The sequence below is a fragment of the Musca domestica genome, unplaced genomic scaffold, assembly GCF_030504385.1.
Source record: "Musca domestica strain aabys unplaced genomic scaffold, Musca_domestica.polishedcontigs.V.1.1 45, whole genome shotgun sequence".
Taxonomy (NCBI): Eukaryota; Metazoa; Arthropoda; class Insecta; order Diptera; family Muscidae; genus Musca; species Musca domestica.
The window spans coordinates 770,275-798,038 of record NW_026712335.1 but is presented as its reverse complement, the minus strand read 5'-3'; the positions used below and the strand labels follow the sequence as shown (position 1 = coordinate 798,038).

General features: G+C 33.7%; 7 protein-coding genes and 1 long non-coding RNA gene across 11 annotated transcripts; 4 read left to right on the top strand and 4 right to left on the bottom strand.

Annotated features, from left to right (window-relative positions):
* Positions 1–1,227: 1,227 nt before the first annotated feature.
* On the bottom strand, positions 1,228–4,589 carry LOC131804470 (putative gustatory receptor 98a). Its single transcript, XM_059127405.1, has 4 exons — positions 3,752–4,589; positions 3,613–3,689; positions 3,369–3,527; positions 1,228–1,320 (listed from the first exon to the last, which is right to left on the bottom strand). The coding sequence occupies exons 1-4, from the start codon at positions 4,557–4,559 to the stop codon at positions 1,228–1,230; spliced, it is 1,137 nt and encodes a 378-aa protein (XP_058983388.1). The 5' UTR covers positions 4,560–4,589.
* A 2,958-nt stretch (positions 4,590–7,547) lies between these two features.
* Positions 7,548–9,053, bottom strand: LOC131804527 (putative gustatory receptor 98a). Its single transcript, XM_059127509.1, has 4 exons — positions 8,221–9,053; positions 8,086–8,162; positions 7,868–8,026; positions 7,548–7,797 (listed from the first exon to the last, which is right to left on the bottom strand). Exons 1-4 carry the CDS (start codon positions 9,041–9,043, stop codon positions 7,738–7,740), a joined length of 1,119 nt encoding a protein of 372 aa, XP_058983492.1. The 5' UTR covers positions 9,044–9,053; the 3' UTR covers positions 7,548–7,737.
* A 1,896-nt stretch (positions 9,054–10,949) lies between these two features.
* Positions 10,950–11,939, top strand: LOC131804486 (uncharacterized). Its single transcript, XM_059127430.1, has 2 exons — positions 10,950–11,088; positions 11,159–11,939. Exons 1-2 carry the CDS (start codon positions 11,027–11,029, stop codon positions 11,892–11,894), a joined length of 798 nt encoding a protein of 265 aa, XP_058983413.1. The 5' UTR covers positions 10,950–11,026; the 3' UTR covers positions 11,895–11,939.
* A 452-nt stretch (positions 11,940–12,391) lies between these two features.
* Positions 12,392–13,178, top strand: LOC101898683 (protein DPCD). The gene has a single exon (XM_005188997.4). The coding sequence runs from the start codon at positions 12,508–12,510 to the stop codon at positions 13,153–13,155; it is 648 nt and encodes a 215-aa protein (XP_005189054.2). The 5' UTR covers positions 12,392–12,507; the 3' UTR covers positions 13,156–13,178.
* LOC101898848 (uncharacterized) lies at positions 13,166–14,075 on the bottom strand. The gene is made up of 2 exons (XM_005188998.4): positions 13,935–14,075; positions 13,166–13,875 (listed from the first exon to the last, which is right to left on the bottom strand). Exons 1-2 carry the CDS (start codon positions 13,956–13,958, stop codon positions 13,264–13,266), a joined length of 636 nt encoding a protein of 211 aa, XP_005189055.1. The 5' UTR covers positions 13,959–14,075; the 3' UTR covers positions 13,166–13,263.
* A 1,862-nt stretch (positions 14,076–15,937) lies between these two features.
* LOC131804485 (claspin-like) lies at positions 15,938–20,283 on the top strand. The gene is made up of 7 exons (XM_059127427.1): positions 15,938–16,827; positions 16,886–16,965; positions 17,024–17,176; positions 17,265–18,129; positions 18,190–18,318; positions 18,376–19,304; positions 19,369–20,283. Exons 1-7 carry the CDS (start codon positions 16,075–16,077, stop codon positions 20,126–20,128), a joined length of 3,669 nt encoding a protein of 1,222 aa, XP_058983410.1. The 5' UTR covers positions 15,938–16,074; the 3' UTR covers positions 20,129–20,283.
* Positions 20,284–21,036: 753 nt separating this feature from the next.
* On the top strand, positions 21,037–27,334 carry LOC101897986 (B-cell receptor-associated protein 31). 4 transcript variants are annotated; one of them, XM_059127437.1, is made up of 3 exons: positions 22,859–23,016; positions 23,149–23,768; positions 26,884–27,334. In XM_059127437.1, exons 2-3 carry the CDS (start codon positions 23,265–23,267, stop codon positions 27,079–27,081), a joined length of 702 nt encoding a protein of 233 aa, XP_058983420.1. In that variant the 5' UTR covers positions 22,859–23,016; positions 23,149–23,264; the 3' UTR covers positions 27,082–27,334. The 4 variants fall into 4 exon arrangements, with proteins under 4 accessions (XP_058983422.1, XP_058983420.1, XP_058983421.1 ...); XM_059127438.1 differs by having other exon boundaries at positions 22,866–23,016; positions 23,139–23,768; XM_059127439.1 differs by lacking the exons at positions 22,859–23,016; positions 23,149–23,768 and adding an exon at positions 21,037–21,593.
* LOC131804491 (uncharacterized) lies at positions 21,600–22,783 on the bottom strand. Its single transcript, XR_009343152.1, has 4 exons — positions 22,553–22,783; positions 22,411–22,495; positions 22,291–22,351; positions 21,600–22,233 (listed from the first exon to the last, which is right to left on the bottom strand). It is a non-coding gene; the product is annotated as an uncharacterized LOC131804491 (long non-coding RNA).
* Positions 27,335–27,764: the final 430 nt, after the last annotated feature.

Genomic DNA, 27,764 nt, shown 5'->3' with positions numbered 1-27,764 from the left:
AGACATAGGCTGTAGTATCCATTACGAACTTCAAATACAAAATTTGAAACAATTCCAAGGAGACCTAGGGTCTAAAACCGTCATCTCGATGAGGTACGTTTTGGCCGTATCAAATGATATATATCCTCTAGCTATATGGCTTAGGGTATAAAAACTAAACTTAAGAGGCAGAAGAAAGTTGTCATATTTGCATATACATAAACATAACATAGCCCTTAACGCATTGGTAGCTTGTGCAATGCTTCTGTCTGATCTTCACTCCAAAATCGAAAATTCTGCCTGGTTACGTACCCATTGTACAAAAATGAGCTGACCATTAAATCGAAAATGTGCGCGATAAACTTTCCTACAAAAGCACACGTTTTAATAGTAAAATTCAATGATTTGCAAGCGTTGTTCGTTTGTTGACGATTCACAATTTGAATGATTAGATAGAGATGTGGGTTTCGTGTTTATCTAAGATATGATTTTCATGCACAGACATAGGCTGTAGTATCCATTACGAACTTCAAATACAAAATTTGAAACAATTCCGGTGAATAAAGCCGCTAAAATCATCAAAATACCCTATATGGGGGCTATACGAAGACGTGGACCTACACGGACAATTTTGTACATTTTTTGGCGCAATTACGTTCAGGATGGTGTAGTCGTCTCAATTCGTATTGGGCACGAATTGATGAAGATGTGCGTGACGTCTGCCCGGCGTGCGATACAGGCCCGCACAATACGCTACACCTTTTTAATTGTTCAGCCAAACCTACCCAACTCACTCCAGAAGATCTCTGGCTACAGCCCGTTAAAGTAGCCGAATTTCTAAACCTGGAGCTGGAACCAGATTAGCAGAACGCTAACACATACATGTACTACTGCTACAACAACAACAACGGACAATTTTCTGTCATAGGCTGTACTATCCGTTACGAACTTCAAATACCAAATTTGAAAAAGATCCGGTCAATTATGTAGCTTCAATCACCAAAATATCGAATATAGGGAGGTACCATTATATGGGGGCTATACCAAACCGTGGACCTATATGGCCAATTTTTAATACCAAAAGTCCTGTAGACATAATCTACACTTGAGTAAAATTTTATCAACCTTCTTCATTTCATTCGGAAGCTAGAGAATTTCCACAGACGGACAGACATCGCTAAATCATAGAATTTTATGCTGATAAAGAATATATTTACTTTGTGGGTCTAAAATGTATATTTCGTGGTGTTAGAAACAGAATGTCAAACTTAACCCGCCAATGGTGACGCTAATTTGACTTTGATTAATGGTGACGCCGGTCTCACGCACCGGGGTTTTCAACTGAAGTTTTTTCGAAACGTATGACTAATAGTTAATATTTTTTTTTATTATTTATCCACTTTGACAATAAAATAAAGATATTTAATCATTTTAAGCTCTTTTATTTCAATATTAAAGCTCACAGACATTTTTAAATAGAGCAGTAAAAATAACAATGTTTTAGCAATTCATTTTTTAAAATTAAGAAAAAATAAAAAAATCACATATTAATTCAAGAAAATAATGTTAATTAGTCTTTCGACAATAGGAACTTTTATAAAATGAACAAAATTGGTATCCTTCAAAAAAAAAAATCAAATATTGTTTCTTGTAGAAGATCTTCAAGCTGACGCTGGAAGCTTTCATAAGACATGCTGTAAAAAAATTTATATTATAAAACACATACATACATACACATGTAAACACACAAGTACACATATATTTACAATAAAACAGCAACAAATTATAATAAACTTAATAAAAACGCGAATAGTAAAAATTAATTCTTGATTGTTTTACTTACACAAACGGTGACTCACGGTCTCACACACCAGGGTAGAACAAAAATACACGAACTTGTGTTCACTAAGCAGTTTCGTCATGAACTGACGGTGGGGGATGTACTTAGCTACAGCTACTCGAAATCGCAACAAAAACGAATAACGGTGAAAAGAGTTATACGAATTTTTTAACACAACCGGTCTCACAGACCAGTGCGTCACCATTGGCGGGTTAAAAAAGGCTTAAACAAGTAAAATGGTATCAGCCGGTTTTGCCGACAGATTTTTACCCGCAGCCTTGAGTTATGACTATTCAAAACTGTTGACTCTTATGGGGGAGGTTCCGAGACCAATTCGAATTTGAATTATGACTGATAAAAATATTACAACGTGCCAGATTTGGACTATATCGGCTACTTCCTACACTTTATATGAGATATGAACAAAGTTTTGGAAAATGTGGAAATATGCGTGAGGTAACAGATATAGCGGACCGAAGTATTCCATTTTCATTCTTCATCTAATACAGATAAAAATATTGGTATGTGCAAAATTTGAAGGAAATAAAAGGAAATCATAAATATCGATGATTACATATTCATATCATATTTCTGGTTAAGAAAAATATTTAAATATAGCAAGTTGTAAAGAATCATCGACTTGTTTCGCAAGTTATGACATATAAGTATTGGAAATTGTGACCCTTTGTAGATGCGTTAGCAAAAATATTGGGATGTGTGAAATTTGAAGAGTTGGGTACTTATGTCGCAATATTGGAGCGTTTTGTTTTTTAAAAATCTTAAACCCTATGTGGTGGTTCGATCTGTCCATCTTTATAACAGATCTTGTGTTCATGGAAGTATTAAGATGTGCCAAGTCTGAATGAAATCGGATGTTAATTTTGCGTTTTATGAACTTCATGAAGGAGTGAACCGATATATTCCATCTTCACACAGGACCTTGAGTTAATAAAAATATAGTGATGTGTGTAATTTGAAGACAATCGGACACTTACATCACATTTTATAAGAGCTATAATTGTTCAAAATTTTGACCCTTTGTGGGGGAGGTACTTGATGGAGTGGACCGATATAGGACTGATGTAAATATTAGGATTCGCAAAGTTGGAGTAAAATCGAAATATCCTTACTCTTTCTGTGCACTTAATTATTTTCTTTGAAAATGTTGACATTTTGTTTGGGAGGTATCAGAAGGAGTGGGCCGAAGTTTGACAATAATATTACGATATACTAAGTTTGGATCAAATCGGATACTCCCTTCGAGAGTTATCGTGCGCACCAGCCAGACAGACAAATGGGCGGACGGACATCGCTAGATCGACTCCAAATGTCCTGAAACGGATTTGGTCCAAGGAGACCTTGGGTCTAAAACCGTTATTTCGATGACAGTGGAACAAAACAGCTGTTTGAGCCAGTGTTGCCAAAAAGATTATCGCTAAAAATCACCGTCCATAATAGATTAAGTCATCTAACCTAATTCGAAAACACTCGGGCGAGACCACTATTTCGTTTCATTGTTCTCATCCAGAAACAAACATTTGATACATACCTTTCCAAATAGTTTATAATTCACATCAATAAAACCACCTGCGGTAAAACGAATTTTTTGATGGAATATTTGCAAAGACATTTCCTTCAGTAGCGCATTTAAGAACGGATTGTATCTTTCGTGTTTTGTCATGTGGAAAATATTTGAAAACTCGGTATCCTAAAAAAAAAACATATGCACATATGTATAATATTTGTACAAAGCTCGCCATAACGTTAATTTATTATGTGTAGCAAAAACTTACCAACTTTTCGCATTTTGAGCATAAACAGCTTATAACAAATACAATTATTATATGCAAGACTATGACGGAGTAGCCATCTGAAAAATTGAAGACACACTTCATTTGTTTTCCAATAAAAACAATAATTTCGCCAACTTACACAATTGAAAATAAAGATTTATTTTAAAATCCACACTAAAATATATCCAATACGAGGTTAATACGATCTCCGAAAACATTTTCAATATCAACATGGGCAGACTCCAGGCAAAATAGTGTTCCAAGTGATTTACATTGGAAATAAGTAAATAATGAATATCCTGCAGTATTCCAATAACATGTAATATTTCATCCTGTTCCCTTCCTTCTGGTACACACTTCAGTCGTGGTATTGTATGTCTCACATAATGCTTGGTGAAAACGTTCAAATGCAATTGAATGACAATTATAATGACAAGAAACAGAGCATATTCGGTGAGTTTTAGTTTCAGAATAAACTCACTATACTGGGCCAACAATAGACGTATTGCGTTCAAGGATTTTATGTACCGCAAATAGATTACAAAAAACGTAATTGTAATGTTCAACGCCAGCATACTGTACAACACCATCGTGTATAAGTGTAAACGACTTATGTTTAATTTGAATTTTAAATTTAATTGGAATTTTTGCAAAATCATTTCGAAATTATTAAATATTTCAATGTAATAAAGTGATTTCCAGGTATTTTCACAGTAGACAATTAAATGAATGAGTAATAGAAGGCCATAGCCCATAGAGTCCATGCCAACAGAGAATATATCAGACTTTTTGTACAGTACATCTTGAAAACGATTGAAACGCAGCACAGAAAGCCATCCGACAAATACTGTTACTATAACTTGATGCATAAATCTCCAACATATAATTCTGCACGATGGGGTATGAAATTCATTGATCTCATATGGTAGAGCTGCACAAATGTACATTAATATACGCAATGGCCACAATGTCTTTTTATAAAGGAAATTTCCAACTTTTGTCCGGTACATAGCTTGGTTTTTCCTTCAGTATGCCTACTCGGTATGGAAATAAAATGTAAGAAGTTTAGCAATGAATGAATATTTTCTCTGGTACTAAATAAATGTTCGACACATTATTCATTGCAAGATAATGTCATCTTAGCAATTTGTTTACTATACGTACCTAGAAAATTATTAATAGTATACATATTTTTATACCCTACATCGATTTATGCAACCGTCCGCCTTTCCATGTATTTTTGTAATCAAAGTACGGGCCGCATTTATTGTCCGATCGAGATGACATTTTGCATAAATAATTTATTTGGCCCAAGGACGAACCCTAATGAAATTGGAGATAATCGGTCAAAATTTAGATATTGTGCACCTAATTTGGCGAAAATCGATTCAGATTTCGCTATAGCTCCCATATATATGTTTCACCCGATTTGGGGTTTTAGGCCCCTCCCAATATCCAGATACAGCTCAGAAATAAGTGCCTCATAATTTTGTCAAGATCGGGTTAGATTTGGATAAGGCTCCCGTATACATCTTTATCCGATTTCAGGTTTATTGTGCACCAAATGGCTTATATCAGTCCAAATGGCCTGAATTTTGGCAATTCCAACGTAATTTAGTCCAGAAGCAAGTACTTCAAATTTTGGTGAAAATCGGTTCACATATAGCTAAAGCTCCCATAAATGTTTCATCCAATTTGTGTTAAATCCAGTGTTAAAGTCCCTCACATGCGTAATAGACATTGCACAAGAAGGATATTTTTACTAGAGGTAAAAAAGCCTTCATCAAATTTGTTTAAAATCGGTTCAGAATTGGATACAGTTCCTAAAGAGAGACTACTTTAAAGCCATGATGCGCATTCAAATAAGGTTCATAGTTAGTATCATCTACTTCACATAAATTCCCAATATAAACTTCTTTTTTGTTACGGGAGCTCTACTAAATACACATATCATATAGTCGGGAATGTGCTTGAATTATTTTTTCAGGCTTTGCTTGCATTTTATGAGAGCTATGATTTTCCACATATGTAGATCTAATGTCAGACTCGGATTTCGCATTTTATTAGAGTTATAATCATTCAAAATAGAAGTACAAGGGTAGGGTAGTACAAGAAAAAACGGACCGATATTGTCAATTTTTTCGCCTGAATTTGTTGTTATAGATCAATTACAATATGTCAAGTTTGGACTACATTTATTGCTCCCTTCGCTTTCTATGTGATACTTCTCTTTTTGGAATGTACTAGATTTGATGAAAAAATATTACGATGTGCGATGTTTGGTCAATTTAGTCCAAACATGTCACTCTCTTCAGGAGTCGTCGCGCATCAGATAGATAGATGAGCGGCATGGCTACGTTGACTCTAAATATAATAAAACAAAGAGCTTTGGGGTCTTAAGTCGGTACTTCGTTATTGATAAGAGAGTAGTCAAATAACTGACTGACGGCTGAAGCTAGAATGTTGAAATTTTGATGAGGGTTAGTCTTTGTGCGTGGACGTGTATACTACGTGCGCGAACTGGTACTAAATATGAAACCGTTTGGCTTAGAGCGACCGGATGTAGCTGGAATTTTGAAAGTTTGTGTTGGGGTCCCTGCTGTTGGTAGGTTTTTGATAAAGAGGTGGCTTTGAAAATGTGTACTACAAGTACATGACAAAATTTCCTATTGGTTGAACAGATGGTGCTTTAAATCCTAAAATGTTTATTAAGGTCACTGTTCCTGTGTAGCCTGCACATATGGAAATGGTTTTTGGAAATGTGTACTATAATTGGACGAAAAGTTCTGAATGGTACTAAATTTGGTATTGGGTGAAGGGATATAGGTAAAATTCTGAAATGTGTTATTTAGATCAGTGATGGTATTTGTGTTTGAGAATTGGCGGTGGTTTAAAAACGCGTCCTATATTCGTACAAAAGGAACGAAATTTGGTATTGGGTGATTGGGTGAAGGGATAGAACTGAAATCTCGAAGTTTGATATTGAGGTCTATGTTGGTATCGAGTGTTGAGATCTTGTGTTGGTTTTGCAAATACATAATATAATTATTCGAAAAGTACTAAATGTTACTTATTTTTAATGGTGTCTGTATGGAGGTGTCTGGGGTGGAGAGATGTAGATTGTTTTGGATATGTATACTAAATGTGACTAAATTTAGGAAACTAGGATTAACATATTGAAACTTTAAGACAACTTTGGACCATTGAGCAAAATTTTTACTAATATCCTCTTCTGTAAACTTCAAAATTAAAGAGTTTGAAGACTTTTTGGTGCTCTAAGTAAACATTTTTCTGTTATTACTTTCGAAAAAGGAAAAACATGAATAATATATAAAAACTTTGTATTGTTTTGAATAAAAAATACAATAATTTGAAAATAATTATATATGCATACTTTCGATGTTAATGGGCAACACATTGTACAATATTGGGTTAAAACTACAATAATAACAATAATAATAACAATAACAATAATAATAATAATAATAACAAGTACTTTATATAGTAGTATAATGTATGTACGTATGTATATATCATGAAATTGTGAATTTATTTACTTTTATTATTGAATTGTTTTTTAACTCAGGTTTAAGGTAGGCTATGTAATAATTATGTATGGTCTATTAGGCCTTTTTATTACAAATGGATTAATAAAAAAAAAAAAAAAAAAAAAAAAAAAAAAAAAAAACTGTATTATCCTACTGTTTTAGATTCAATCTTGTGGAATAACCCTAAAATTCCAATCTTGTTTCGCGGGTTTTCCCCAACATAAAAATTTTGTTAAGAAATGAAAAATAAACAAAACCAACTGTTGTATATTTAAAAGTCGATTTGATACTATAATTTTAAGGTACACTTTTTATATTTTCTAATTTTAAGGTACACTTTTCACTGACGAAGTAGCGGACAATTGTTAGTGTTAAGTATAAGGCTGTTGATATACAGAGCTGGTCATTTCCACCAAAAAAAAAACGAAGCTGCCGACGCTTTCTCTCTTAAACCTCCTTGGTTCATTTATGCAATTTTTGATACAACAATTGTAATACAATAGTATGTTCAAAATTTAATGGTATATTTCATTAAAATGATATAACGTTGACTTGGAAATCGTTTAAGGGATGATTCCTAGACTGACATATGGAATTGTATAAGGATCACAACATAGCATACGGTTGCAAAAATGAACTGAAAGTACAATCAAGTAATTGATTAATTTAATTTACAAAATTAACTTTCTATATCATATAATACAAACCTTTCCAAATACTTTATAATTTACATCAACAAAACCACCTGCAGTAAATTTTATTTGTTGATGATATAACTGCAAGGACATTTCATTGAGTAATCCATTTAAAAGGGGATTATGGCGTTGATGCCTTGACATGTGCAAAATGTTTGCAAGTTGTGTGTCCTAAAAATGAATTAAAAAGTTTTATCACAAGTCACAATACAACATGATTGCTAACTTACCAATTTTTCACTTTGTGAGCATAAGGCACATATTACAAATAAGAACATAAGTTGTAATATTATCGAGGAGTAGCCATCTGTAATTAAAAAAATTTAATTTACATTAATTGTGTTAAATAATTACAACGAACTCACATAGATGATATAAACGAGATAGTTCATAATCTGTTATGTAATACATCCAATATGACGTTAGAACAATTTCGGTAAACATTCTCAAAATCAACATGGGAAGGCTCCAGTTAAAGTAATTTTCTATGTGATTTACATTGGTAACCAGAAGATTGTGTATGTCTTGTAGAATTCCAATGATGTTTAAAATGTCCGTTTGTTCTTTGCCTTCAGGCATAGTCCTCAATCTCAACACCGTGGTTCTTAAATAATGCGCGGCAAATGCATTCAAGTGCCTTTGAATTGTCACAATAATAACCAGAAACAATGCATACTCCAGCAACTTAAATTTTAAAATAGTTTCACTATATTGTTCCAATAACAAACGAATTGCATTTAGAGATTTTAAATAGCGCAAATATATCACAAAGAAGGTAATAAGAATATTCAAAGTCAACATGCTATACAATAGTGCGACGTATAGAAACAAGTAAGTTGTATTAACTTCAAATTTTAGATAGAGCCGAAATTTTTGCAGTATTGTTTCGAAATTTTTGAATAGCTCTACATAAGTTAGTGCCTTCCATGTATTTTCCCAATAAACAATTAGGTGAATAGCCGTTAATATGCCATAACTTATAGCATCCATGCCAATTGAAAATATATCCGTTTTTTCATAATAAACATCTTCAAAATGATTGATTCTCAGCATAGACAGCCATCCCACAAGTAATATAACCAACAATTGATGAAGTAATCTCCAGCATATTATATTACAAGATAATCCATTGTGATCAATACTATTAAGTTCATCGAATTGCCATGGCAGTGCATTACAAATATGCATCAATACACGCAAAGGCCACAAAGAATTTTTATAAAGACTAATATTAACTTTTGTTCTATACATTTGTGATGTTTATTTCTTGTACTTGAAACGATAACAAACGAAAACTTAGTCACGTTTGATGTTTCCCTTAACCGTTCATTTTGTTTAATAAATTGACTGAAATCAATCAATTTAATGATAATATCAATAATTACCCCTCCCCCTTTATACTATTGTGAAATAATTGTTAAGAGGAAAAATATTCAAACCGTTTTTAATAAAAAATGGAAAGAAAATTACAGCTTTTTCCAGAAACAGCTATAATTTATATATACTTGTTACCTAGATTCAAAATATTTTGATTACCTAATGATTGATTTTTGGAGTGATAGAAAAGTTTGTTCCTGACATTTTGACTATGTGATATAAGGTCACACTTCTTAGCCTTCTCTTCGTGAAGAAAGAACTACAAAAAATGTTTGCATAAAAATGTTTCTAACTAAAAATATGTCTGTGTGAGTTTTTTTTTGTATTAACGTCTCCTCTCCTCAGCCCACGTTCTATAAAATTGGTAGATGTAACAAGATGTAATGTAGATGTAAAATTGGTAGATGTAACAAGTAAAGCCGGGTGAACTTTGAATACCCTCCACAATTTGGAAAGAATGTGGCAATTTTCAAAAAAAAACGTTAACAATTCTGTTAAAATCTTAAAAATACCAAATGTAGCCGTCATATTAGGGTCTAAACGACGACTTGGACCTGCATAGGCAACTTTTGTCATAAGCCATTGAAATATTCAAATGCGAAAATAAAAAAAATTTGTGAATAATGAAGCTAAAATCATCAATATAGGGAGGTGATATTATACTATACGGGCTATACGAAGACGTGGATCTGCACAGACAATCTCCTGTCATATGCAGTAGTATTCATTACGAACTTTAAATACGAATTTTGAGACAATTCCGGTGAATAATGTCGCTAAAATCAACAAAGTATCGAATATCGGGAGGTACCGTTATATGGGGGCTATATGAAGACGTGGACCTGCACAGACAATTTTCTATCTTAAGCTTTAGTATCCATTTCGACCTTCAAATACCAAATTTGAAATAATTCCGGTGAATAATGTCACTAAAATCAACAAAGTACCGAATATCGGGAGTTACCGTTATCTGAGGGCTATACCAAAACGTGGACCTTCATGGCCCATTTTTAATACAAAAGCCCTGTAGACATAATATACATTTCAGTAAAATTTTATCAATCTACTTCATTTCGTTCGGAAGCTAGAGTGATTTCCACAGACGGACGGACTTCGCTAAAACGACATAGAATTGTATGCTGATCACAAACGGAATGACAAACTTAATATACCCTCCATACTATGGTGGAGGGTATAAAAAGGTGGTCTCACTCAACTGATTACACTTTTTTATTTATTTTTGACCAATTGTTTTGTCATTTTCACTTATTTTATAGACTCTATGAAGGAAAAATGTTAGTATTTCCAGAACGTCACACATAAGCCACAAAGACTTGATTATGGAAAAATTAAATGTCTATTATTATTGGAGCTAGAATAAATACGAAGATTTTCTGTCGAATCAGGTCAAATTCATTAAAAAATCCGTCAGCGCAATTTTTAATATAGAATTCACATAGATGATAATGTATAGATTTTGGCAACCCTTTTCAACTGTTTATTCTGGGCTATTGACACCTATAGACGTAAAATAAAGCGTGTTTCGAAGACCATTAAACCCTTACAGTTACTTTGTAAATCTTACTGGAAAAGTAAAAATATATTTCTATCGTGACATCTATCAAAGACCTCATCTATTGTATAACTCCAACAACACAAAAAAACAATTGATATTTTTAAAGTTTTATATTTTCATCGATTATTTGATATTCGAATTGTACATCCCTAGTACAATCGATAGCCGATATTCGAATTATACATACCTAGTACATGTGCTAAATATAAATAAACACAATGGCAAGAAAAAAGAATCCTAAAAAGAAATTGGAAATTGTTTTCGATCCACAGAAAAGAAAGTAAAGCAGCCAAAATGTATTTACACCTAAAAAGATTAATAATTTATAAATGATAATTTTTATGTTAAAGGGAGTTTTTGACCGGATTTCGGAAGCGTAAGAATGAGAGACGTAAACGTGCGCAAGAGGAATTGGAGCGCAATTTAAAGGAAGAACGTCGCAGAATTCGATTGGAAATCAAAGATGGTATTAAACACATGAAAAAGTCATTTGAACCATTGAAGGAACTTACGGAGGCAGACAAACGCAATGAGGATGAGTACGAAGATGATGATGTGAAGGTTAAAATAGTGGAGTTATCCACGGGTGATTTAGCCGCTCAACGCAATATGTTGGGAGTAAATCGTGGAGAGGAATCCGAAGAAAGCGAAAAAGAGGCTAAAACAGATGACGACGATGATGAAAACAATAGTCCCAACTGTATACCAGGAATGGATTTCGATATCAACGCCAGAAAAAGGAAACATGCCGCAGATTCGGAAAATGAAGATTATGACAGTGACGAGGAAAAAGTCAAAAGTAAAAAGTCAAAAACAGAAAAAGAAAAATTAGAACTAAAAACAAAAAAAGAATTGGACCACTTCAAAAAAGTCAAGACCATGAAGAAACTTAAGAAGACTAAGGCTTTCAAAATGAAACAGCAGCTGGACAAAAAGGCCAATCAGAAGAAAGCTAGAAAAGATAGAAACAATACGTTGAAAAGTCTACCAGCTCATCTAAGGAAAAAGAAGAAATTCCAAAAGAACCCATATAACAAGGGAAGACTTATGAATAGAAAACAAATCAGAAAGAAGAATAGTAGTTGAAAGCACTTCAATTTACAGTAAATAAAGTCTATGAAGTACTGTTAATGGAATTGTATATTTTCTCGGTGAGGGCAGCAGAAGTATGGTACAGGTTGCATTATGCTTGTAATATGTGCTTATTTTCGTTAGTAAAGATTTTTGAGATGGGCATAAATTAAGTTTGGTATCTGGACGCATATCGTTCTGAAACTTTTACACTGGGTATGTCTCGGAGTGTTTATTACATCCATATAGTATACCCGGAAAGAACATATTTTGCAATTCGAATCATTTAAATTGCAATACGAAAAAGAACATGGAAACAAATGTTCCAGAACCTGCAACAATGTACCAGGTTCTGGAACAGTGTATCGAATTACATGTGTGAAACCCGAATCATGTAATGAAACTCAAATTACTATTCAAAGACGCATTACTTTATATTGGTCACCTTATTCGATGTACATCGATAGCATTATTTTATCGTGATCGAACTACTTGCAATTCAATTAATATTATTAGTCGAAAGTCGACTTAGGCGTCCCTGTGCCATAGTAACCGAAGTAAACAAACTCAGTTTTAGACTTCCAATTTCTTTCAGTAGCACAGGCCTAAGAGTTCATTTTATTTAAAAATGTCATATGAAAATTGGTTAACTTACCTTAAAAGTGCCGAGAAAAATTCAATGCTAAGCGGCAAAACTCGTAAAGTTTTCTACAAGTTTCCCGACGGAAATCAAATGGCTGAAGAATATAGCATGGAAACCGGAGTTGTACAAAAAAGGGCCTGGCGCAAATGTAAGCAGCTTATGGGAGAACCAGAATGGGAAGTCGAATTAGGAGAGGATACTCGACAATTGGGTAGTGCGGGAGAAAAGAATGACATTCGTAATGATGATGGCAGTTTTATGGTAAAAGTTTGTAGCAATGAACCTATACTTAGCAAACGTATTACAAAGAAAAATATTGAATGGAGAATTAGAAATCTACCATATCCCCTGGAGGTATACAATGTTCAAGCCGATGCAGAGAAACGTGCCATTGTTGTAAAAACCACCAATAAAAAATATTACAAAGTGATTCCCGTACCAGACTTGGATCGTTGTGGTATATCACCGTCACAGGAAAATATAATGGTTCATCATCAATACAACACATTGATAATAACCTATAAAAAACCAGAAATTCTTTGTGAAATGGAAGCCCAAGTGCTGCTTTTGTTGAAAGATGTTGAGACCGAAACCGATATGGAAGAACTCTTACAAGGTCTCTTAAAGAAATAAATAAATCGACTTGGCTTTACAAACACTTGTTTTTTTATTATACTATATACACTTTGCGGTAACCATAGAGATCATACTGGAAAAATTAAACTAAATCACAGGTTTAAATTATTTTTGGAAATTTTCTACCAAACCCGATGATATAAACACAGAATAATCAAAGGAAGGTAATTCCAAAGGCACCAATGATGGTAACTCTTCATCGGTTTGTAGCATATGTTCGTCCAAAATACTCATACGCCTTTTGGCAATATCATCTTTTGATTCCGATTTGCTTTCATCACTTTTCACATTTACCTTGGAACACTCGCTGTTGGGATCTTTGTTTTCATTGCCTGGCTCCAAAGAAAGCCCTTGCATATTTAACATTAAGGAAGCACTTCCATATTTTTCATTGAATTCCTTAATTGTTTTATCAATGGACCTGGCAGCAATAGAGGGAACATTTATAATTTCTGGTTTGATGATTTCACTCTGGCAAACGGGAGGTAGAATTTCCTTTTGTTTCAATCTTTCATATTGTTGTTTACGCATACATATCTGTTGCAATTTTCTTTCATAATCCCACTTTATAATATCGAGCACTTCCAATGCCTTTGGAGTTCGCACTGTTTTGTGGGCATCTGCAACATAAAACAAGGAATTTTCTATGGCTTTGTAAGCCTCATCGTATTGATGCCGTTTCAGTAACTTTTCTGCTCGCCTTTCATGGAAGTGAGCCTATAATTATTATAATTATTATAATATTTACTATTATTATTTGAAGTGTCTGTTATTACCAAATTAAGTGGAGCTGAATCCATATTTACGGTATTTACGCACTAAAAACTTTCAGGGCTGTTGCAGCAGATAACGAAGCGAAACGATTTATTCACCGCCGGCTACTCAAAATGTAAACAAGTCTGATGCCGCGCTTCCTATTTCTTCGACGGCGGCAGTTAATTTTGGCTAGGAACATGGTATAAGAATAAGGTAAGATCATGGTAGAAGAATATAGGTAGACGCATCGACACAGCTGCGGGGCAACCATGGTAGAAAAATACAGGTAGATGCATCAACGCTTGGGAGCATTGATATGTCAAAATTTTTTTAATTTATTTTCAAATATAAGTAGCTTTTTATATGTTTTCTTATACGACGTCATTCGGAGGTTATTATAAAATACCTTTTTCAACAATTTTTACAAGTTTAAAATTTTTTTTATTCAACATTTTCAATTCCAAAATTGGTTTGACATTTCATTGTCCCAGCAGCTGCGTCGATACGTCTACCTATATTGTTCTACCATGGGGGCAACGAACTCTCAAACCAATTTTTAAATTAAAATTTTCGGATGAAAAAATATTGGATCTGGAAACATTGTTGAAAAATACATATTATAACAACCTTCGATTGCCGCCTGGTAGAATTAAGAAGGTAAAGTCATGCAATCATATATTTACATTTTTTTTCAAAATTATTCATTTGACAACATCTCATTGTCAAAGTATATATTTATAAACCCATTGTACATACAAAATCAGAGATGGGAGCTTGTTTTCCATGCAGTCAAATTTGACAAGCTAAATTACAGAAAATGCGAAGATGGGAATGCTTATTTGAAAAGACTTTACCTTCTTAATTTTACCATGGATTGGCGTCATATAGGAACATTTATACAAATCGACCTAATTAAAAAAAAAAACTTTTAAATTTTTTTACCATATCAATGTTCCCAAGCGTTGATGCATCTAGTTGTATTCTTCCACCAAAGGTAAGATAATGGTAGTAATAAGAACATATCCCTTTAATTTAGGATTAAATTTTAATCCAAAAAATCTCAATTTCCGGCATTTTTAATATTATTAACTTAATTAATTGACAATTCACATCTGTTGGGAATAAATTTGACTCTATTACTTTCAAAAAGTTCAGCACATGCAAAAGAATGATATAATGACAAAAAAGAATGATTATACATTTACATGAACATCTTCTCTTTGTCATATACTAGTAGTAGAAACACACGACATATTAAATTACGTATTAATACAGAGTTTAGATATTGTTAGGATTTTGTCCAGTTTTTTCAGCAAATTTTAAACAAAGAATTAAGAAGATTGTTATTATAGAATCTACTATTTTGGCATTTGTTTTTGATTTCATAAAGGGAAAGTCGGTTATTGTTCTAAAAACTTATACATTCCTGCAGTTTTGGAACAGACCAAATATTTGCTGATCATGAGTTCATCCCGGCATTTTTTTGATAAGGTGACATTTTTTCTGACGCAACGATATTTAAACAAAAATTCGATCGTTATTTGTTGCTTTACCTTTTACTATTGATAACGTTGTATCCATGGCAAAAGAATACAGGTAGATGCATCAACGCTTAGGAGCATTGATATGTCAAAAAAATTTAAATGTTTTTTCAAATATAAGTAGATTTTTATATGTTTTCTTATACTACGTTCATTCGGAGGCTATTATAATTCGCGTTTTTCAACAATTTTTACAAATATAATAGTTTTTCATTCAACATTTTCAATTCCAAAATTGGTTTGACAGTTCATTGTCCCAGCAGCTGTGTCGACGCGTCTACCTATATTCTTCTACCATGGTTGTATCGACAAAAACAATTTTTAAGAGTATTTCTCTAGTTGAACTTGAAAATAGGATTTACCAACAACTCGATTCAAGCTTCAATGAGAACATTGTATAAGTCTCTCAAATATCAAACGACGATTAATCGATTAATTGAAAGTCGAGTTACATATCCCTGGTTTGTGTATTGTTATTTCGCGCCCAATTACAAAAGTGTGTGTGTGGTCTAGAAACAAATATTTATGTTCGTCAATTTATTTTTACAACTTTACAAACGAATTCAAAGATATTTTATTAAATAACTAAATTAGTTAAACAATTATATAAGAAACAACAATGGATGAACATAATACCAGCATGGAAGCATTAAAGGTGGATGAGGAAGATAATGTCAAAGAAACCTCAATGGAAGAAGATATATTGGGAGCACAGAGTTTGTTATTCTCCGAGTCAGAAGATGAAGGCGAGTCAGGTGTAAAAAAGAACAGCCCTCTGAAGAAAATCAGCCCGAATAACTCGAACAGAACCAAACGTATAGTGGACAGTGACGATGAGCAACCAATGGAAAATAAGGAAAAAATTGATGAGCAAGAATTTAGCAATGTGAACGAACCAACTACTTTGTCGAAGAAAAAGATATCTGCACTTATAGATTCTGACAGCGAAAATGAGGGCACCGAACATGATGTCGCAAAACAAAATCGGCTAATGTTGGTGGATTCTGATTCAGAAAATGAATCAAGAGCAGGAGAACCAGATTCGGCAGGTGAAACTGATGGCGCTGAAGATGATGGAATCAAACATAAAAAGAAAAATAAAGAACAAAAACAATCTAGAGAGAATAAATTGAAGAAAAAATCCAAAAAGAAAACGTCGTCGGAACAGGAAGATGATAGTGATCTTAAAAAGTCGAAAAAGAAAATATCCCAACTGGTGGACAGCGATTCTGAAGAAGAAAATTGTGCCAACAGTGGCAATGATAGCGAAATGGATTTAGATGCATCGGTCAGAGCTTACAACTACGAAGAAAACAATAATGAGGAGGATTTGTCAATAAAAACAAAGGATAAAAATAAGAAACCTGTTCGGGTAAATACATAAGAATTATCGAAGTTTATGATTCTAAAATTTCGTAAACTATTTTCAGGCTTCTGCCAAGAAAGCTATGGATGAAATGCAAGCCATTCAAAGTGAACAACAAAGGCTGCATCGAGAAGCCAGTATAAGGTGAGTTCTGTGGTATTTTGTGTGCAGTTCTAAATAATTTAGTTTGTTTTCTTTGTAGCATACCCTACCACAAACCCAAGAAACATACACTTCAAGATTTTCTAAATCGGAGGACAATCATTAAACCAGAAGCTCGAAATAGTAGTCCAATTGTGGAAGCAGTGCGATCTAAAAATTTAAAGATGTCACAAGAAGAATTAGAGGAATATGCGTCAGTATAAACGACAACCTTCTTTGATGAACTATATATATGAATCAGATAAGGAAAAAAATTAACACTCCTACTTCTTATATTTCAGTAAATTAATGGAGGAAAGAGCTAAGGAAGCTACAGAATTCTTTAAATCCGAATCAGAAGATGACGAAAAAGAAGAATTCAAAGATAATGACGGGATTTTGGATAAGCCAACTGAAGAAGATCTCGACAAGACTTACCCTGAATTTACACCACAATCAACTGAAAACGTGTCTGAGCCTCTTCAATTGACCGAAGAGGAAATGGCAGAGATTTTAGCGGGAGAAGAACAACAAGAACAAGAAGTTGCGGCAAAGGATACAAACAAAGATATGCCATCTACTTCAAAAGTTCTTATAACAGAAGTTATTGAATTGCCGAAACTAGATATGAACACAGTGAAAATTAGTCCTGTAAAGAAGCCTCCACCAAAACCACAACAGACACCTAGAAATTCTTTAAATATAAAACAGATTTTGGCCACAAAAAATCTTAAAGATAGCCCTTCACTAAGCGGCGATCCAAATAAGCTAATTGATTTAGAGACTGGAGATTTGGTAGAACGAAAACCAACAGGAGTGGAAAATCTTATGAAACGTTTAATGTGTAATGCCAAAGGACGAAAATCTAAAACCAATGAAGTTTGCAATATCCTAACAACGGATAATGGAAAACTTGAAATAACAAAAGTTAATGTTAGTCTTACTGATGAGAAAGATCCAACTACAAGTGAACCAAAACCGCGTGCAGCCTACTTTGAACTGAAAAAGAATCTCAAAGAAATAATAAAAAAGAAAAGACTGGAAGAATTGCATAAGAAACAGGAAGATGAAGTAGAGCACAGTAAGTGTTTAGAAGAAGACGATGAAATGGATCAAGAAGAATACGAGCCAGAATCAAAACCCCACAAAAAGGCTAGTGAGTTAGAGGTAATACTTGAGTATAGAATCTCATGTGTTGACTTTTTAATAACAATCGAATGTTTACAGATCGACGATGAAGAAAATCCCCTGGAAGAAGGAGATGAAGAAGACGACGAAGAAGAAAATGAAGACCAAGAAGAAAATGAAAATGATGACGAAGAAGATACAAAATTAAAAGTGAAAGATGAAATCGAAGTATGTAAACTCTTTATTGATCAAGCATTTTATATTAAATTTTTTTTCTCAAACCAGATGGATGATGAAGAAAATCCTGTGGATAGTTCAGACGAAGAAGCTTATGATGATGCGGAAGACGAAGATGATGATAGTGACGATGACAACGATGACGAACTAACCGAAACAAATCCTGAAAATAAAATCAAACGTACACGTATTATAAAAACATTTGAGGATTCCGAAGAAGAAGACGTTGACAACGATGATAGAGATTTTCTTAAAACACAGCCACCACAAACCCAACCAAACATATTCGATACACAAGCATCCACAAAACCAGATGAAGAAAGTGAGTTAATGGGTTTGTGTTCCGGAACATTTGATATTACCCAAAAACCTCCATCGCCCAATGCTTTGATGTCACAAATACCTCTAACACAAAATCAAGGCAAACCACTGGATGATGATGAATTAATGGAATTGTGTTCTGGTACATTTGAGGAGGCAGTGGGCGCAACTCAGCAGACCGAAGTCAAAGGGGAGGTCCAGCAATTAAAGTGCAATAAAATTTTATCAAGCGACGAAGACGATGAGACAACAACAAAAGCACCGAGAACCAAAAAGTTAACCAAGAAGTTAAAGAAGAAAGCAGCCAAGCTCGGATTCTCAGACGATGAAGAAGAAGAGGAGGAAATAGCACAAGGCGGTAACAGTGACGAAGAAGATGATGCAGACGAGGAACAAGAAGAATTACCCGCAGATGATGAACCTGCTACATTTGTGGATTATGACTCGGAAGAAAATGAAATTGTTGTGCAAATGACCAAGAAAGATTGTCTCAAGAAGGCAGCAAATTTCTTGGAAAAAGAAGCAGAGCTTTCCGAATCTGAGTGGGGTAGTGCAGATGAAGATGAAAAGAATCTGGATAAATACGACATAGAATTGGGTGATGAAGACGAATTCGACAGAGAGAAATTACGTTCTGAACTGGAACAAATACATGCGTACGTATTATATAATGTTATGATTGCTGAGTTTATATTCAAAAATTTTGCTATTTATTTTTAGACGAAAAATGTTGGATGATGACTTGCGCGAAGTGAGAAAAATTCAAGATATGCTCTTTGAAGATGAAGAAAAAGATGGCGTGGGTCGTCAGAGACAGTTTAAATGGAAGAATGCTGAAAGTGGATTTAGTCTGGACGATGGACCGAGAGATGAAAATGGCGAAGCTAACAATGGTGGTGATAGCGGAGATGAATTGAATGAGCATCAATGGCGTAAAATACGCTACGAGAGGGAACAGTTTCTTAAGGAGAATGGCCTTAAACCAGATTCCCAAGATTTATCTGCCACCATAACAAATGCAACACTAAATGCCACAAACTCTACCACAATGGCTAACGTCTCCCTAGCAACTAAAAAGATACAAGTTATTACTGCAAAAAAGACTTCTGTAAAAAGTAATGATTCTACAACGGCTACACCGTTCCTAATCTCGAAAGGCATAGCAGCTATGAATAAGAAAACTGTGCGTGGCTCTTTTCTTGTACGTGACAAAGAAACTCTGAGTAAATTAGCAGGGCTTACTAAGGGAAGTGCCGCCATGGCCAATCCCACTGGTGATGATGCAGCTGGTACTGTTTCAATAAAAAGTATTAAACCCAAAAATTTTGTCTTTGCAACACTCACCGAAGAAGAACATGAGAATATGAAACGCAAAGCAGATGATTTATTAAATAGCAGCAATGAAAATGGCACAAATTTCATGAAGAAACCAAAAATAGAACCGCGCCGAGATAAATGTTTCATCGATCAGTTGTTGTAAAGAAACGGAGTTGGTGCTGAAAAAAATAGAACGAGTGGTTTGTGATAAATGTAAGATAGTTCATGCATTTAATATTAAAACAAGGGCCTGCTTTTGGCAGGAAATTTTTTATGAAAAATGTACAGATATCTATTAAATTTTTAATGTTATACAAATTTCCTTTTAAACCTGTTTTATTGAATGAAATTATGTAGGTAAAGGTAAGCAGAAAAGGTCTTATCTCCACTCTCCTAATACAAGCATATCGAATTGTAATTGAAATAATTCAAATTTCGAAGGAATATGGTGTAGATGATATTTATTTTTTCACTAAAAACTTGCTTATATCTGTAGCTAAAAGAGACTTAATGCCCGGTTGTTTGATATTACACAGTCGGAGAAGACTCTTTTGAACTTGTTAATTAATACTCATTTCTTGTTTTTTCTTTGTGCCGTCACGATGCACTTATGTCAAAGCAATGTGCTCTCTTTAAAACAACTTTCTCACGGTGTACCTGTCACATAAAGGTAATTCCAAACGAAAGTGACTCAATCGTATCAAGATAACGGTTATCAAAGGTTTTTAGTAAATTTTAGAGAAGAGAGTTGAAAGTAAAATAAAAACAACTAATACTCTCCATTTGTTTGGTTGTTTAGAAGAATCTTTCCAGTTTGGAGAGAAAAAAGTTAAAAGAAAGTATGAGCCAAAGTAACAGCTAACTGATCATACTAGCTAATCATCGATTTTGAATGAAACAACAAACAAGCTTCCAAAAGATAATGTGTAAACCATTTAGACACAAACACGTACCTACATACATATGTACGTTTGCATTTCTACCATAGACAAATTAAGATATTTTCATTTGTCTATGTTTCTACTATAAACGGCCATAGAAGAGCAAAGGTGATATGGTGTGGAGTACAATTCGTTTTAGTTTAACAAATTTCTTCAACGCAACGAGACACAAACAGAGCGGTCATGGGCTTAATTTGGACTTTAATCGATATATTTCTATTCGTTGAATTGGCCGTGGTTCTACTACTAACACTTCCAGTGTTCAATGCCACAACATGGAATCGTTTCTTCAAATCTCAATTCCTGGCAATGCTTGCCAAGCAGGCACAAATATATTTTGCCATGCTGATTGGTCTATTAATTTTGTGCCTGTTGGAGGCATTGCGTGAAATGCAAAAATTCTCAAGCGAAAGCAAATCGGACTCGGAACATTTGGATGTTGAAATGCAACATAGTATGCGTTTATTCCGTGCCCAACGTAATTTCTACATATCGGGTTTCGCTATATTCTTGGTCTTTGTCATAAAACGCTTGGTCACTTTAATTTCGGAACAAGCTTTTCTGTTGGCACAAAGTGAAGCTTCGCTGAAACAGGCAAAGTCTGCAACGCAAGCTGCCCGTTCATTAATGGAAGATAAATCGGTTGAGAAGGCCAAAGAAGCGGGTGAAGATAAACAAATTGATGAGGTAAGTGCGAAATGAAAACAGAATTGTGGTTTTGGATAATAAGGATGAGGATGTTTTGAAAATTATATGGCTGTCCTGAGAAGCGGCTTAAGCACAGGAAATTTGGGAAAACACTGCAAATTAAAATAGAAAATTGTTTGAGACAAGTCCCCAATAAATGTCCGTATAAAATCGGTCAGTTAGCCTAATAGGCAAAAAAATAGAGGTCCTCTCGAAATAACTCCTTCCTTGTCATTTTTCAAATAAAATTTATTTTCATACCTAATATATTTATGTATGACGACTGGCATACTTTATAAAAATAATAAATAATCTCTGATTTTCGGCGTTCCTCGACATGCAAATGCAGTTCATATGTTCTATATCTTAGGAAGACGAGTTTTATTTGTCTTCCGTTATGTTCAAACAATGCATTAATGGAATGTTGATTCCACTGTAACTCTTGTAGGTGTACTTCCAGAAATACCGAAAAAATGTATTTTTGTTTTGGAAATTGGCACTAAAACTGTATATTTAAACTTTATTTTACATCATATTTGTTTACTGTGCTACCTAGTAGATATGCCTTGCTGAGTTGTAAACATCTAGAAATATTAGTAAGCTGGCAATAAAGGATGGCTATTCATTAGTTTATCAACACCTATGGAGAGAATGGAATGAAAATTACAAAAATATCATCACAAGAAAAGGCACATACTTCTCCCAATTTTTTCCTGAACCGCCAACTCGTCACTGGTTTTATGGCACTAACCTCACTCCTGGTAACATAAAACTCATTAATCGACTTTTCACAGGACACACCTATGGCAAAACTTACCTGTATTTAATAAAGGCTGAAAATTCCAACATATGCGAAATCTGCAATATACCAAATACCGACAATCACCAAATCTTTGTATGTCCTAAATACAACAGTGAGCGGTTAAATTACAATTTTTTCACGATTTTCTCGGACTTACCAGCGATTCTCAAAACCTTCTCCAGCGAACACTTTAATGAATTGTGCAAATTCATTAAGAAAAACAACATACAACTATAATACGCACACACCACTAGAAGAAAATACCAATAAAAGGAACTAACAATCGATAACCGATAACTTAGCAACTGGTACATGAATACTTCGGGTATCGGGTACCAACTACTTCTTGACGGAGAAATCAACTATCGAGTCCAAAAAAAAAAAAAAAAAAAAATATTAGTGACATGAAGCAATATGGCAACACAGTGTACTTTTGACAGATGAAACGAAATAAAACAAAAATAAAAGAGATGTTACCGGTCTAATATGCAGTTTTCTCTTTCACTCTCATTCGGTTGAAATGGTACAAAGGTGAGGCACTTAAAATACGTGTCTCAAAATATTTCATCAGTTGGTTACTCAGCAAGCAACGAAACGACGAATATATAAATAAGGGAAAACGTAAGAAACATTTAAAAAAGTTAATTTTGAGAAAGTTAAAAGTAACGATTTGGATATTCCTTTACCTATTCGGAGCTATTAACGGTCAACATATAGTAAATATAAAGGCATTTTCTTAAAAGTTTTCAACAGCTTTCTTATACTTGGAGACACACAGTCAAGCGAAATCCAAGGAAAGGGAATCTATTTTAAGATCACAACTAAAAGACTTAGACGAATCGAATAACTTCGAAAGGTGACACACCACCATGAGTCTTGTCTGGACTTTGATTGCTGGCTTCCTTTATGCCGAAATAGCCGTGGTACTGCTATTAGTCTTGCCCGTTGCCAGTCCGTATAAATGGAACCGTTTCTTCAAATCCAAATTTTTGGCCATGCTGGCCCGGCAGGCTCACTTATATTTCTTCCTAATAATGGGAGTCTTGGTGCTCTTCCTGCTGGATGCCATTCGGGAAATGCGTAAATATTCACACCACGACCACAGCAGCGATGTACATTTGAATGTTGAAATGCAACATAGTATGCGTTTGTTCCGTGCTCAGCGTAATTTCTACATATCTGGATTTGCAATTTTCTTGGTCCTGGTTATTCGTCGTTTGGTCACCCTGATTTCGACACAGGCCAATCTCTTGGCTCAAAGTGAAGCTTCAATGAAACAGGCCGCCTCTGCTTCGGCAGCTGCCAAGTCATTGATGGCCGAGAAGAGTACCGAAAAAGCTAAAGAAGCAACCGAGGATGCTACATTGGGAGAGGTACGTTGTAATCAAACAATAACAACAAAATGTATTTGTATTGTTTTTTTTTTTTGGAAGTGAAGAGTTCCATTCCCCTTCACTCACATTAATTAGTATTTCGTTTTGTTTTTTGAAAATTCTATTTTTGTATGACGTGTTTTTGCAAAAGTGTATATTTAAAATGCGTACATATTTTGGCTGCGAGAGTGAATGAGTGAGTGTGTTGTGTGTGTTGGAAGATTGCACAAAAATATGTTGATATTAATTTTTGTCTGGGCCAATATAGCTTACAGCAATTTTTTGGTTACTATTAGCTAAGTAGACCCTTCGCCAGATGCGTAGCCATATAATATTTTAAATGGGGGTATGCGACAACAACAATAGTGTGGGGAATTGCTAATAGCTATAGGTATTAAAAATATTTTTGTTTATATTCAACTCGAATCGAAACTTAGCAGATTTGCTAGAAAAGAAATCTATCACTTCTAAAGAAATAAGTAAAAACCCGATATTCTACGTCATTTCAGGGCCATGATTGAAGAATACAGATAGCCGCATTGACACTGAAATTTAAAAATCTGAATGAAAAAAAATGAAATTTGAAAAAAATAGTTGAAAAAGCATATCAGAACAACCTACGATTGGCGTGAAAAAATATCAAAATCTAATTATTAAAAAAAATATTAAAAAAAATTGACAAGAATACCCTCCACCATTTGGAACGAATTTGGCAATTCTCAAAAACAATAAAATCCGTTAAAAATTCTGTTATAATCTTAAAAATACCGAATGAAGCTGTTATATTAGGGTCTATACGGCCAAATTGACCTGCATGGGTAACTTTTATCATAAGCCATTACATGAATAATGTAGCTAAAATCATCAAAATGCCGAATATCGGGAGTTCCCGTTATATGGGGGCTATACGAAGACGTGGACCTGCATAGACAATTTTTTCCTAGTATCCATTCGAATTTCAAATACCAAATTTGAAACAATTCCGATGAATATTGCCGGTAAAATCATCCATATACCGAATATCGGGAGGTACCGTTATATGGGGGCTATACCAAAACGTGAACCTACATGGCCCATTTTCAATACCAAAAGTCCTGCGGACATAATATACATTTGAATAAAATTTTATCAATCTACTTTAATTCGTTCGGAAGCTAGAGTGATTTCCACATACGGTTGTGATTTCCATACTATGGTGGAGGGTATAAAAACTTTTCGAATGGCGTTTTCCTTTCGCAATTACATTCATGATGTTACTTTACATACAAACCTTTCACAATTGATATTTTCCTATTTTCACCCGTTTTCATGGTCTTAATAGGTTACAACTTAGTACAGCTACCATTGTGAAAACGGTTCCGATAAAGCTCCACACATGTTTTCAACCGATAGCATGGCTATGTTATAATACATTGAAGATTATCTAATATTATCCTGATCTAGCATCCATATATAATGTTAAATTGAATAAATATTTTTTACGAGAATCTACTAGATTCACCCTATGTTTTGTCCTACTTGTTTACGGCTCCGGTCGACTTTTATTTTTTCCTTTTTTGCTTAGTTTGTAAGACAAGTATTTGAAATGTTATATTTTCCCCATAAATTTATAAAAAAGTCCTTTTCTTTCATGATAAATCTGATGCAAGCCACACACAATACAACTGGCTGTACAACTTGGAGAGGTTGTATTCAAGATTGTATCGTTTGTGGCCCGGTTGCACGAAGTTGTGTCTCGGTTGTATAAAAAATCAAAATTTTTTTATATTTGGCATGTTGTACCAACCGATTGTAACGTTAGTGGCCATGTCGAATACAATTTCATTTTTGTGTTTATTTTTGAGGAGGCAACATCATTTTTTTGCACATCAAAACAATACGAAATCCAATCAAATGTGTGATTTCAATAAAAATATAAAAAACTTAAAATATATATAAAACGGAATTTCAAAAAATAAAAATAAATAAAGACTATTAAGTAAATTATAGAGCACGAAATTATTTCCGGTGTCATCTTAACTCAAATGAACTCTTCGAAAAGTGAAGTTGTACAAAGAGGTTGTATCGTTTGTGGCCGAAGCACACAACTTGACAACCCTCTAGACATTGTAATTGGCCAACAAGTTTTTCAAAAAAAAAAAAAAAAAAATATATATATATCAATATTCTAGAACAGTTGCTCTATGTCGAATGGAAATGAATGCGAAATTTTGGAATGTCATTTTAATTGAATGAAGATCAAAACTATGAATAACACATACATTTAGGGGGTTTCTTTCGCCTTCATTTTATTTCGACATAGAGAAACAGACCTATGTTTTTGTGAAGTAATTCCAAATTGTTCTTTTAGTTTAACCTATTAGACTATACACGATTTGCTCATTTTTATTCTATATTTATTTATGACAATTTGCCACAGCCGCTTGATATAATATAAAACGAGTTCTTGTACATATCTCTGTATAGAAAATAATGCGCTTTGACCAAATTTTACCAAAAATGCTGTCTACTTTTAGTATACCCACAACAATTGTTGGTAGATTTTTGCATGCATTTCTGATTGTTGTTTCTTGTTCGTTTTTTTGTTTTTGGTTTTTAACAAACAATTTTGTTTGCCAAATAATAAAACACTATCCTCTTGTTTTATGTTTTTGTTTTATATATTTACATTTCTATATTATTTTTAACAGCTATCCAGCTTAAGGAGACGTGTACAAGGACTCACAGCAAAGCTAGCACAACATCCCATTTCATAAGCAAAACGAACAAAATATATTTCAATCAATAACTGTGTTGATTTCTCTTGAAGAAATGCACGGTATCCTCCCAACACTTGAGGGCATACAAAACAATACTATGCAATTTGAATTTTAGCAAAAAGACCCAACACAAACGATCTATCCTATCTATCCTTATTAATCCAAAACGACTCATAACGAAATCAACAAAAATACATATATTAAGTGTATATGTAATAGTTGTGTTGTTTTTGTATTTATTAAGTATACCCACAGTATTGTTTATAACGATTTTTAATGAATAATCTATGTTTATATAGAATAACGAGCAGCGAAATAAGCCTTTTTTTAAATACTAATATGTCTTTTTATATTAGATTACAAAATTGAAAGATCGCATCCATGAGCTTACTGCCGAATTGAATCGTGAAAAGAAGGACAAGGAAGCCCTGAAATCTCAAGCCGAAAGTTTGAATAAGGAATATGATCGTCTCACCGAGGAATATAGCAAATTGCAGAAGAAAATCACCATTAGTGGTGGTGCTGGCGGCAAGGGCGATTCCAAAGATGATTAAATAAACAACATTGTATTTAGCTTCGTTTTAAACTCTACTTGAATACTAATTGAATGAAAAGGAAACATCTAAGATGTCAAGACTTTCTTCTTTATCGCCCAGAAATGAAATATGTGAAAGGAGAATAACAAACGATTGTGACTTAGCTATATATAAGTTGCCGGCAAAGGAAGAAGGCAACGCTAAAAATAAGTGTATATGTTAATTAAAGGATATTAAAGAATATGCATTACATTTTGTCTTTTTCTTTTTTTTTTTTTTTTTGATAAAACATATATATTGAAAATGTATTTTTTATATTGATGTAACATTTTTTTCTTTAGTATTTCCTTTACTTATTTATATTTAATATTTATGGTGTTTTTGTTTTGTTTGCGCAATCTAACGATGACAAATCTCTCAACAAAAAATTCTTTACTTTCTATTCTTTCAACACTTTATTAGTTTAAAAATTTTGTAATTAATAAATATAAATTTTTAAAATCAAAAAAAGAAAAAAATCTACAGTTTTCTTGGAAATTAACAGCTGATCTTGTTTATTATATGTAACATAAGTTCTTACATATTCGCTAGGGTCATGGCACAAATCCTTTTAACTTGTTCCCCTAGACTTGCTTCATGTTAAAACGGTTTATTGTAGATATTGGAAATTTGCAAGCGATAAAACTCTTGAATATGTTATT